The sequence below is a fragment of the Podarcis erhardii genome, assembly GCF_964252035.2.
Source record: "Podarcis erhardii genome assembly, chromosome: 10".
NCBI classification, from domain to species: Eukaryota; Metazoa; Chordata; class Lepidosauria; order Squamata; family Lacertidae; genus Podarcis; species Podarcis erhardii.
The window spans coordinates 67,514,417-67,527,097 of record NC_138500.1 but is presented as its reverse complement, the minus strand read 5'-3'; the positions used below and the strand labels follow the sequence as shown (position 1 = coordinate 67,527,097).

Sequence of the window (12,681 nt, the reverse complement as noted above, 5' to 3'; positions counted from 1 at the left end):
AATTAAATGGAACAAAGCTTTTGAGCCATGTGAACTTTTAATGTTCAGGGAATAAGTGACCATGTTTCAGCAAGCCACACTCCTCTGCCTTTCAGTCATCCATGAAATGCTCCAACTAAATTAGTTATATTCTGCCTCCTAAAAATAAACTAAGCGTTCCCCCACCCCACTGTATTTATTTTCCATGCTGGCTCACTGTTCCATAATGGTTACACTTTCTCCTGGTGTTGTGGACAGAGAATGCCTTTCTGCACGTCTTCTGGATGCTGTTAAGTTCAAGAACCAGTCAGAAAGGCAGTCTTCAGCCTGCCATCACCCCTCCTGGGCTCCTGAGTCAGTCTGTCTTCCTGATGAGAAGCTAAAAATAGCAGCATATCTTCCTAAGCCTCCTGAAACAGGGTTTGGAATGAAGCACCTGTTTTCGGAAGGATATTTACAACAGCAAAACAAGGTACTTCCCAAGCGAGGGAGCTGTCATATACCTAAAAATATATGTGCTACATCCTTTGCTAGAAACCTCATTTTGGTTCCTATTTCCTGCAGACCTTTGGGGAACCAGCAGCAGTAAGGGTGAACTTTAGAGCAGACCCACAACAAAATCTTGCCCTCTATCTTCTGTGCTACATGCATCCACTGTCCCAGACTTCAACCTGGGTCTTCCCTTCTTCCTCCTCCTCCTCCTTTCCCTCCTGCTTTCTTCATCTCCAAGACCTAGCACAATGTTTCTTCTCTTCGGCCATTTTGGAGTGGATCGTGCTGTGAGTGCGTGGCTTGACTGACCAATCCCTCACTTCTGTATTCCACTGCCCACCTTTTCTCCATGCCAGTGCATACATGCACAGCCTTATTTTGTCTCATTTTATCTTTCATTATGTTATGGAATTCTGCAAAACTGCAAGTGGTGCCATTTTGCCTGCAAAACCATTAGCACACATTTTCCCCTCCAGATTCAGTGTTAGAGGGAGTGACAGAACAAGGATGAATACACTATTTGCTTTTGGGCAGAAGACTGGAGTGAATCCTCTCTTGGGTTATTCCTTGTGGATCACATTGAGATGTTTGAGATGGCAGTTTGGAATAAGATAATATGAGAGAAAGAGAGAGGGAGCAATGGTTCCAAACCACAAGAAAGAAGATTCCACCTAAACATTAGGAAGAACTTCCTGACAGTAAGAGCTGTTTGACAGTGGAATTTGCTGCCAAGGAGTGTGGTGGAGTCTCCTTCTTTGGAGGTCTTTAAGCAGAGGCTTGACAACCATATGTCAGGAGTGCTCTGATGGTGTTTCCTGCTTGGCAGGGGGTTGGACTCGATGGCCCTTGTGGTCTCTTCCAACTCTATGATTCTATGATTCTATGAGAGGTTGTGAGGTTAGATTGAATGGGCCACCATATTATGAGCTTTCACACTCTGTTTTTAATGCGATGGAATCATAATCTTGCCATTTTCATTCAAATCATGCCAGAGACTCAGTTGTACAGTGCACATTGTATAGTATAGTATAGGAATAAGTGAATTGCCATGACAACTTCAATAATAAATGTCAGCGTGTAGTGGTGGGCCCTTCAGATATAACTGGTGAAAGGAAACAATTGTATGATTCCTGAAAGTATTTATAGGAGTGTTCTGTGGGCTAAAGCAACAATTGAAGAGTTACAGCCCACACTACTCTGTTTCTGTTGTTGCTTTTTCATAAGTATAACATTGCCCAATGGCAAGAGGTTTGGACTGGAAGCTGGGCATTTTCAGCCGTGGATTCCTTGTGAGGTGCTGAGCACATCACTCACATCTTGGCTCAATTTGCAGCCAAATTATAATGGATTGTTTCATAGAACTCTTGTGAGGATGAACTGAATAAATACTGTGAAGAGTCTTTTCACAGTATATATGTAGTCAGTGCTTTTTTTCCTTAAAAAATGTTTAGGGGTACTCTCATTTTCCTACTCATATTGAAATATTGCCCCTCAATGAGGCCAAACGTAGATTCACAAAATGTTTAGGGGTATGCGTACCCCTGCGTCCTTCCCCAGAAAAAAACGTACTCTATGTAGTTAATAGTAACTTGCTGACTAGGCCTACCCAATAGTTCTTAACAGAGCTTTAGCGATTCTTCATGTTCTCATAGAGGTGTTTGCTTCTTTGCTTTTAAAATTGAAAGATGGTCGATACAAACTCTTGAGGATATATTGTAGTCACTTCAGCAATAAGAACAAACCAACAGCTAATGTGTCCAATGACATATGCTTCAGCTGTCAGTGGGAGGTGACTCAGGAGCGAAAATTGAAAACTACTGGTGCCTAGTGCAGTGATAGGGTTATGCTTTCCCCTAAAACATTACAAAAAGGTGACCCATCCACTCTGTTATCTCAGTAAAATCTCTGGTTCATGCCCTGGTTGTCTCTCAGGTAGACTACAGCAATCTTCTCATCTCTGGTCTTCCATTGTCTCACTTCGGTTCTCTCATGTCTATCCAGCATTCATGTGCCAAACCCCACCCACCTTTTTCATCACTCTGGCCATGGGACACTGTTCCTCACAATCGCTTTGCCCCTCTCCCTGCATCTCTCCACACTTATATCCCAATACTTGTCTGCAGTCTTCACTCTTCCAACTCCACCATCTCAAGGTCTCCAGCTCTCTCAAAAGACTCTGCCTTTTCTTGTTCCGTTGTTGTTTAGTCGTTTAGTCGTGTCCGACTCTTCGTGACCCCATGGACCAGAGCACGCCAGGCACTCCTGTCCTCCACTGCCTCCCGCAGTTTGATCAAACTCATGCTGGTAGCTTCGAGAACACTGTCCAACCGTCTCGTCCTCTGTCGTCCCCTTCTCCTTGTGCCCTCCATCTTTCCCAACATCAGGGTCTTTTCCAGGGAGTCTTCTCTTCTCCTGAGGTGGCCAAAGTATTGGAGCCTCAGCTTCAGGATCTGTCCTTCCAGTGAGCACTCAGGGCTGATTTCCTTAAGAATGGATAGGTTTGATCTTCTTGCAGTCCATGGGACTCTCAAGAGTCTTCTCCAGCACCATAATTCAAAAGGACCAATTCTTCGGCAATCAGCCTTCTTTATGGTCCAGCTCTCACTTCCATGCTTTGTAAATCTGAACCGCCTCCCAAAACACATGTGGAGCTGACTCCATTAGTACCTTCCAAAATCTCCTCAAAGACCAGCTTCTGTGAAGCCTAAAGACATAATTCCCTACTTCCCATGTCCTGTTGTAACTCAGCCTATAGCAAAGCACATATTTCCCCACCCCGGTTCATCAGTCCTCCCTTCTCTTCCTTACCCCTTCCCTGCTTTTCCTGTATCAGATTGTAGGCTGTAAATTCCTCAGCTCGGGAACCTGCTCTCCTATACTCTGTAAAGCTTCATACACACTAATGATGCTACATAAATAAGCAAATAATTTTTTGCCAGTCATGTGGGTATGCAGCCCATAGGTACAGAAGCTTCTATCGGCATGTATGTAGGTGGCTCACACTGTGAGATGCACACTTTATAGCTACTAGGTACATCAAAGACTGAAGCAATTGGTTTCTTTCCCCCCCAATCCAGAAGAATTACTTTGTCACTCGCTGTTTGTTCACAGTCAGCATGTTACAATAGCTAATGATTGCTAATGTTCACATAATCCAGGTACAACTGGGTTACAAAGATAAATAAGGAATTATCTTCTTTCAAAGACGAAGTTCATTGTGCTTTCTTGATGGGAGGCTGTAAGTCATATGGAGCCAGGCACTGGAACCCACACAAATAAGGCATTTGTCTCAAATTCAGCAAACTCTGTTCTATCAAACTGTACGAACACCATCTCTGAAAGGATGTAATACAAAAGCAATAAATAGCCGTGGTAACTGAGTCATTTTGGGTGTGGAGAACATTCCACTTAATTCATTCATTGGTTAATTTGATCTTCCACTTCATTTTATCAAAGCCCCTAATAGCAAGTAATTTCTGTTAAGAGAAATGCCAATTCCACAAGGTCCTTTTCCAGACAATTTGGTTTAATTTATTGTAGCAAGTCCACAGGTTGACGAAGGCAGAGAGAAGGCCATACATAAATACACCGTTCAAGTCAAAAGGTTCGTCATAGCCCTGGTAACGACCAGCGTAATGCGGCAGGCTAATTTGAAAGTCCCTGTGAGTAACACAGGGAATTTAGCCGAAATAAATATAAAAGGGCCATGAGAGGAAAGAAGGCAAAAATAGAAAATCAAAGGGAAAAGAACCTTCTCTGTGCTTTGATCAGGTCTGATGTGTCCTAATTTTTTCTTCTAGCTACTGTCAGTTTAGGGAGATGGTAGGCACCTCAAATCTTAATGGCCAGCCAGGAAAGAAGCCTTCCTACACACACACACACACACACACACACACACACACACAAACACAGATTATGGTTGTAGGCTCCACTGTTACGCTGAGGGGAAGAAATATAATGGCAAATTTTCACAAGTGGGTCAGAGTGATTACCCTGGTTTATATCCCTATTGCAAGGCAAACAAATGGGCTTTAAGAAACAGAATTGATTATTATTGTTGTTGCTTATTAAATTTACATACCATCCTTCATCCAAGGATCACAAAACACAAAATATGTACCATAATAACAAACAAAAACAATACCTCCACACACAGTTCAAATGGCCATAGATTAATGAATTAGCCAATTAACTGATGGAGTCGCTGGGGTGTGAGGGGGGCATCTTGCGTGGTCCGGGGGGGGGGAGTTACCTTACTTGGGAGCAGCCTTCCCCAACTTTGGGTTTTGCTAGTACGCACTTTTATACCATAGATTTGGAGCACTATGATGTCACTTTGAACAGTCTCCCAATAATCCTGGGGGCTATAGTTTGTTAAAGGTTTGTTAGGATACGATATACGAGATCTTTATTGTCATTGTCCCATACAGAACAATGAAATTGAAAAATCTACATAAGACATTCAAAACCCCCTAAAAACTCTGAAACCCCATTTTAAAATACGATATACTATAGAGACTCCTTATGCTGCGTTTAGAACCAGAATTGCATTTGGGTAGAAACTGTTTCTCAGGTGGCTAGTCCTGGTCTTTATAACAACCTTTAAGACAAAAAGAGCCACTTGGACCGAAGAAAAAACAACTGGGAGCCGCAAAACCATTGCGACATTTAAAACAGTGGGGAGTGTCAGGGCACACAATGCGCCTCCTCCCCTCGCTAGTATCCGCCCCGGAGCCGCGGCAAAGGTGTAAAAGAGCCACATGCGGCTCCGGAGCCGTGGGTTGCTGACCCCTGCCCTATACCTTCTTCCAGAAGGCAGAAGCTGAAAGAGATCATTTCCGGGGTGTGCACTATCCTGCGCTATCTCTGCAGATTTCTTATGGCACCTGGAAGCATAGATTTGATCTAAGGTGGGAAGAGTGCACCCAATTATTCTCTCTGCAGTCTTTACAACCCTGGACCTCTATTCCCCCCCCCCCCCCAGAGCTACAATTCTCAGTTACCTGTGAAGAGGGATTGTTTTTTAAATCACTCTGGGGATTGTAGTTCTGTGGGGAACGGGGCTCTCCCCCATCAACAAACTTCATTTCCCAGAATTATTTGTAGAATATTTATTAAAGTTTTCAAAGATAATACAATGTAAAAATAAAAAGGAAAAAAAATTAACAAAAATACAAAAATAAAAACATTTAAAAACAAATACAATTTCCATTACTTATTTTCTTTTAACTTATTTTCCAGACCTCCTCATACCTCCCTTTCTTGTATTCCAATTCAAATTGTTAGTTCAGCAAATCCTCACCATTACTTTTTACTTATTTCTTTTTTTTTCATGTCTCTTAAGCATTACAGCTGGAAACCACTTAATTTCTGTCCAACACCAACATCATTCTAACATTCATTAATTTTACAATATTTCTGCAAGTAGTCTTTAAATTTCTTCCAGTCTTCTTCCGCCGACTCTTTCCTCTGGTCTCGGATTCTGCCAGTCATTTCTGCCAGTCCCATATAGTCCATCACCTTCACCTGCCATTCTTCCGGAGTGGGTAGATCTTGTGTCTTCCAATATTTTGCAATAAGTATTCTTGCTGCTGCATTTCCCAGAATTATTTGGGGGAAGCCATGACTGTTTTTAAAGTTGTATCATAGTGCTTTAAGTGTGTAGTGTGGACGTGGGCCAAAACGATCAGCAAGGCAGGAAGGATTGGTCCAGTTGTCTGGGCAATGGAGATGTCCTGTTTGCAGGCATCTGATTGGCCACTGTGAAGACAGGATGTTGAACTTGATGGGCCTTTGGCCTGGATCACGGGGGCTGTGACAGCTTAGTGTGCTCCCAGTGACATCACTGCATCGCCACAACTTTGCCTACCGTCAATTGCCCGACCCAAATTCTCAGCTGGATTTGAACTTTAGCTTTGTTCCTTACTGCTGAAAATTCTAGGGGGAAAAAACCCCAACCAGTAGGAAACACGTCAGAAAAATAAATGCACCATAACGATGGGGATTCAGTATGTCTATGTGCATAAGTGCTTATTCTTAGTGACATTCTAAATGTCACCATGTGCGGTGTGTGTGTGTGTGTGTGTGTGTGTGTGTGTGTGTGACCCGCAGGCATCAGAAGAACTGGCAAGCAGATCAAGGAGTGATTTTGTTTCAAAGACCACATATTGTATTCGTATTTCTTTTAGCAATGATTTTTTTTAAAAAAAAAACTTACCTGTTTAATTTTTAGGTATAACCTTTCAAGTATGTTACTGTCTGTGACAGATGCCACAGTTTGTATCGGGCTTAATGAAATTTAATATCTAGCAAAAGCAACCACATCACATTTATATGCTTGCTCTTCTTTTTGACATAGGTGGGACACGTCCCTTGCAGATCTCGTGTTTTCCCAGCAATACCTGCGCATTTCAACCAATGTCCCGTCCAGTTCTGTGTACGGCTTTGGTGAACACCAGCACTCATCCTTTAAGCACAATATGAACCATATAACCTACGGGATGTATTCTAGAGACCAGTCTCCCAAAGTAAGTAGTTCAATATTACCTCTTGCACTCCTCTCCCAGAAAGAGCCTTGTGCCTTCTATACGTCTTCTGCCATTTATTAATAGTAGCTATTAGTTAGGCTTCCCCTCACACATTAATCTAAGTTATTAACTATCAAGCACCACATTTTGCTTCTCTGGGCAGTTTTGGCTCATTTCACATAACCCTTGGCCATCTCGGATGAATTGTAGGCAGATGTTGATGGTTGTTTTTTTAAACATGAATTATGTGCTTTTTAAATTAAGTCCATTCATATCCTCCAGTAGATCCTGATTTAATTTGGACACTGTCCTGAGGAATTTAGGAAAACCTAAAAAGGGGAAGAGGTCAAAGAGAAGAGAGGCGGGCAAGCAGGAAGTTGCATAGGGTGATACTGATTTTTAAGGCAAATGGTTCCTGTTTGGGCAAATCATCTGAGGAACTTAAAGGAAACAAAATATTTTATTTTATTATTTAAAATAAGACTAGCAAAATTTTAACTGAAGACTGTAGAGCTTCTTAGGAAGGTTCTATGCCTGTTCAGTAGGCTAGACACTGTTGCGATAACCATACCTGAGTAAAGCAATAAAACTAAAATCATTATTATTATTTATTTCAGATGAATGCAAATCTGTATGGAGTTCATCCTTTTTACATGTGCATTGAGACTGACGCAAACGCTCACGGTGTACTTTTCCTCAATGCCAACGCACAAGGTAATCAAAGGTTAACAATTAAACAGAACTGTTTAGACTGCAGTTCTTTTAATAATAATATATTTGGCAAATAATTTCCCTTATTGATGTAATTTAGGGATGAGGCATACCTGAAGTCCCATGTCATATTACTACCTGGAACCAAATGCTATTGAACTCCATGTGATTGGATTTCCTGGTGTGTGTGTCCCTAAGCTGCAAGCTTAATATTTATTTATTTATTTATTTATTTATTTATTTATTTATTTATTTATTTATTTATTATTTATACCCCGCTCATCTGGCTGGGCCTCCCCAGCCACTCTGGGTGGCTTCCATGTAAACCAAAAATACAGTAAAATATCACACGTTAAAACTTCCGTGAACAGGGCTGCCTTAAGATGTCTTCTGAATGTCAGGTAGTTGTTTATCGCTTTGACATCTGCTGGAAGGGCGTTCCACAGGGCGGGCGCCACTACCGAGAAGGCCCTCTGCCTGGTTCCCTGTAGCTTTGCTTCTCACAATGAGGGAACCGCCAGAAGGCCCTCGGCGCTGGACCTCAGCGTCCGGGCAGAACGATGGGGGTGGAGACGCTCCTTCAGGTATACTGGGCTGAGGCCATTTAGGGCTTTAAAGGTCAGCACCAACACTTTGAATTGTGCTCGGAAACGTACTGGGAGCCAATGTAGGTCTTTCAAGACCGGTGTTATATGGTCTCGGCGGCCACCCCCAGTCACCAGTCTAGCTGCCGTATTCTGGATTAGTTGTAGTTTCCAAATCACCTTCAAAGGTAGCCCCACGTAGAGTGCATTGCAGTAGTCCAAGCAGGAGATAACCAGAGCATGCACCACTCTGGCACCTCTTTGCACACTGGAGAAGTGTTGCACATGCATGCATGGATTCCTGGGTTTCCCCATTCACTTCACAGGAGGAGGGGAAACACACGACAACATTTTTGTATGTGAGGAGCTCCAGCCATTCAGGACTGCAAGACATTGCTGTCTGAGGAAAATGACAAATTGGAGTGCAGATCATTCTGAGTACAGGACAGGCAGCTGGATCTCATGTCAAAACAGACATGAGATTTTCTCAGTGACACTGAAGCGCTGCAGACCCCCTAACTTAGGGGTTGTAGGGCATGTGACAACCCAACACTTCCCTAATGCTTCTCACCACCCAGCCTCTATTGCTTGAGGTGGCCACATCATTCTACCTAATAGACACGGGTGGCGCTGTGGTCTAAACCACTGAGCCTCTTGGGCTTGTCGATCAGAAGGTTGACAGTTCGAATCCCCACAACGGTGTGAGTTCCCATTGCTCTGCCCCAGCTCCTGCCGACCTAGCAGTTCGAAAGCACGCCAGTGCAAGTAGATAAATAGGTACTGCTCTGGTGGGAAGGTAAACGGCGTTTCCATGCGCTCTGGTTTCCATCACGGTGTCCCATTGTGCCAGAAGTGACTTAGTCATGCTGCCACATGACCCGGAAAGCTGTCTGTGGACAAATGCCGGCTCTCTTGGCCTGAAAGTGAGATGAGCGCCACAACCCCATAGTTGCCTTTGGACTTAACTGTCCAGGGGTCCTTTACCTTTACCTAATAGAAGGCCAGCTTTCACATGCACCGAAATGAAAAATGTATGGCCATAGATTGCTTACCAAAAAAAGCCACTACTTAGCATACATTTCTCATATAAAATGATCAAAGTATTATAATATATAGATGCTTCCAATTCCTCAAAGAGCATTAAATTAATAGAAAGGTGTTCCTTTTCTTTTTTCTTTTTCTTTTTTTCTTTTTAATAATTTTATTGGAAATTTTATTTACAACAATAGACCCCCCACCCCACCCCAATACAGAAATCCACCCTCAATAAACATGAACATAACATACAATGAGCATAATATACAACAGTAAAGATAAAGGTAAAGGTACCCCTGCCCGTTCGGGCCAGTCTTGACAGACTCTGGGGTTGTGTGCTCATCTCACTCTAAAGGCCGGGAGCCAGCGCTGTCCGCAGACACTTCCGGGTCACGTGGCCAGCGTGACAAGCTGCATCTGGCGAGCCAGCACAGCACACGCAACGCCGTTTACCTTCCCGCTGGTAAGCGGTCCCTATTTATCTACTTGCACCTGGGGGTGCTTTCAAACTGCTAGGTTGGCAGGCGCTGGGACCGAACGACGGGAGCGCACCCCGCCGCGGGGATTCGAACCGCCGACCATGCGATTGGCAAGTCCTAGGTGTTGAGGTTTTACCCACAGCGCCACCCGCGTCCCTGCAACAGTACAAACAACCAAATAAAAGACTTCCTTCTTGTGGATATTTAAGTTATAATTAGAAAAATCTTAATAATTATTCATAAAGGAAACAGTTTATAAGAAGTATACAGGAATAGAAAGGTGTTCCTAAACCTGCATCAGTGAATACTGGGAGAAAAGTACATTTCCCACCTCAATTCAAAGTGCTGTTTTTTGACCTCTAAGGCTGGCTTAACATAGCTTTGGACCACAACACCTCCTGCAATGTCTCTCCCCATGTGAACCTACCTGGGTCTTTCATGTCAGTGCAGAGGCTCTTCTCCAGGTGCCTCCTCCAGGAGATGTATGGAGGGTGACTGAAGGAGAGATGGCCATTTCAGTAGTAGCCTCCTGGCCTTTGGAATGCTTTCTCCAGGGTCTCCAGGTCTGGTTTGGTGACATCTTTTTGCCACCAAGCCAAGACTTTTCTTTACTCCCTAGGCATTCGATTGTTGAGGTTTTCATATCTGGTTTGTTTTTAGTCAGTGAGTACCTGGCGCTGTGGGTTAAACCACAGAGCCTAGGACTTGCCGATCAGAAGGTCGGCGGTTCGAATCCCCATGATGGGGTGAGCTGCCGTTGCTCGGTCCCAGCTCCTGCCAACCTAGCAGTTCGAAAGCACGCCAAAGTGCAAGTAGATAAATAGGAACCGCTCTGGTGGGAAGGTAAATGGCGTTTCCGTGTGCTGCTCTGGTTCGCCAGAAGTGGCTTAGTCATGCTGGCCACATGACCCGGAAGCTGTACGCCGGCTCCCTTGGCCAATAAAGCGAGATGAACGCCGCAACCCCAGAGTCAGTCACAACTGGACTTAATGGTCAGGGGTCCCTTTACCCTTTACCTACCTTTTAGTTGGTCCGACTTTTTATAGTATTTATTTTTCTTGTATTTATGTTGCCTTTAGACCCTTGTGGTATAAGGCAGCAAATACAGGGACAATAATGGTCAAAAGTGCGACTTTAATTCTAGACTGATAGATCTAGAACTGAGGCTGAAATCCTATGCAAATATTCTTGAGAGCAAGGTCCATTGACCTCAATGAATTTACTTCTGAGTAAGGAAGGAGAGGGATTATAGGAATATAATTAAGTTAACATCTTCTAGAACTCAGTGATGACGCTAGTTTGTGTCTACTAAATAAAGATAACATCTTCAGTGAAAAGTGTTTTAATTTTTCTAAAATGGTATCACAGGATTCCCAAAGTCTTGCTCTCATGTTCCCAGAGCCTGTAATAAGCTATTGTTAAATGAAGCAAAATGGGTCTGTTCCACTAAAAATTATGATTAACTGTTAAAAATAGAAGCATGTGCTAAAAAAACCACACAAAAAATGAAGTTGCTACAAATTTCCTTGGGGGTTCATACAATTGAAACAAACCAATTTAGATTTGTCTTGTATTCTGTTGACGGGGTATAGCTTTGCCTGTTGCCATGGTCACCTTACTGTATTAATCTCGCTCTGTAATTTTCAAAAAGGAGAATCTTCCCTAAAGCAATGAAATAAAAATTCTTAGCCAAGCAGAGGCGACAAAAGAAGGATATTTTGCAGTCAGATCTATATTTAAGCATTGTTAGAATGTCTAGAGTTGCCGAGTTGTTATTTTCTAAATAAAAAAGAAACCCTGACTTATTATTATTATTTTGTTACTGTGCTTCAGAATCGTACATCAAATCCTACCACTGCATAATCACTTGCTTTTTTTCTGTTTTCACACGCACTGGGCTATGTGCCCGCCAAAGATGGGTTTGAAGGAGTGTCTGTTTCTGTTTAGTTAAATAACGCTAAATATTTTGAGCTTGCTTGGCGGGGAGTGTGGGTGGGGTTACATTAAGTCCCTTGATGACCTACATAGCAATAATAATAACGTACAGAAAAGTCAAGTTCATTGCATAGGGACAGTGGCGTAGCGTGGGGGTGCAGGGGGGGCCGGCCGCACCGGGTGCAACATCTGGGGGTTAGGGTTAGGGGGCGCAAATCCACGGGTTAGGGGGCGCAAATTACTTGCCTTGCCCCGGGTGCTGACAACCCACGCTACGCCACTGCATAGGGATCATTTGCTCTGAGGTAATTTATACTGAATTCAACATATCTGTCAACTTCTTCTAGATGTCACGTTGCATCCAGAGCCATCTTTGACCTTCCGCACCATTGGAGGGGTTCTCGATTTCTATGTCTTCCTTGGCCCAACTCCAGAAAATGTAATCCAGCAATATACAGAGGTTAGTTGAAAAATCTGTTCAGGCATGCGGTGCTAAGAAAAGCATTTACTTGTTGATTTGGTTGTCGGTTTGCATGAGGTATTGCATCACAATGATGACAGTGAAACTTGGTGCGTCAGCCCTTTGCAAAACAACAACAAAAACACACCCTCTTGATTTAAAGATCAATTGTACTGATCTTTAAATCGACAACTATACTTACTTATTTGCAATGGGGTGGTTTTATTAGCCTCCTTGACTCTTTATTGCATTTGTTGAGTTGCACTGAAAAAAAATTGTATCTTCAGAAGCCAGTGGGGCAACTTTAATACTGGTCCTATCTATGAATTTTAATATAGAGGTAGAAGGAATTGAAGTCGCTGTAAAACACTTTTAAAATGTTATCAATCTGCTAAAAGTTAATGTTTATCAGTCTAGTATCTGGATGGCTTTCAGGGAGTAAGAACTGAAATAAATAATAGGATATTGGAATGTTCACC

At 42.9% G+C, this 12,681-nt stretch overlaps 1 protein-coding gene across 2 annotated transcripts in view; it reads left to right on the top strand.

The window, feature by feature from the left end:
* The window catches only part of LOC309350742 (sucrase-isomaltase, intestinal-like), a 100,748-nt gene that overhangs the window by 21,706 nt on the left and 66,361 nt on the right, over positions 1-12,681 (top strand). For both annotated transcript variants that reach the window (XM_081877897.1, XM_081877896.1), the window contains exons 5-7: positions 6,830-6,998; positions 7,616-7,712; positions 12,090-12,202. In XM_081877897.1, the coding sequence (XP_081734023.1) occupies positions 6,830-6,998; positions 7,616-7,712; positions 12,090-12,202 (379 nt within the window). The remainder of the gene's footprint in view (positions 1-6,829; positions 6,999-7,615; positions 7,713-12,089; positions 12,203-12,681) is intronic.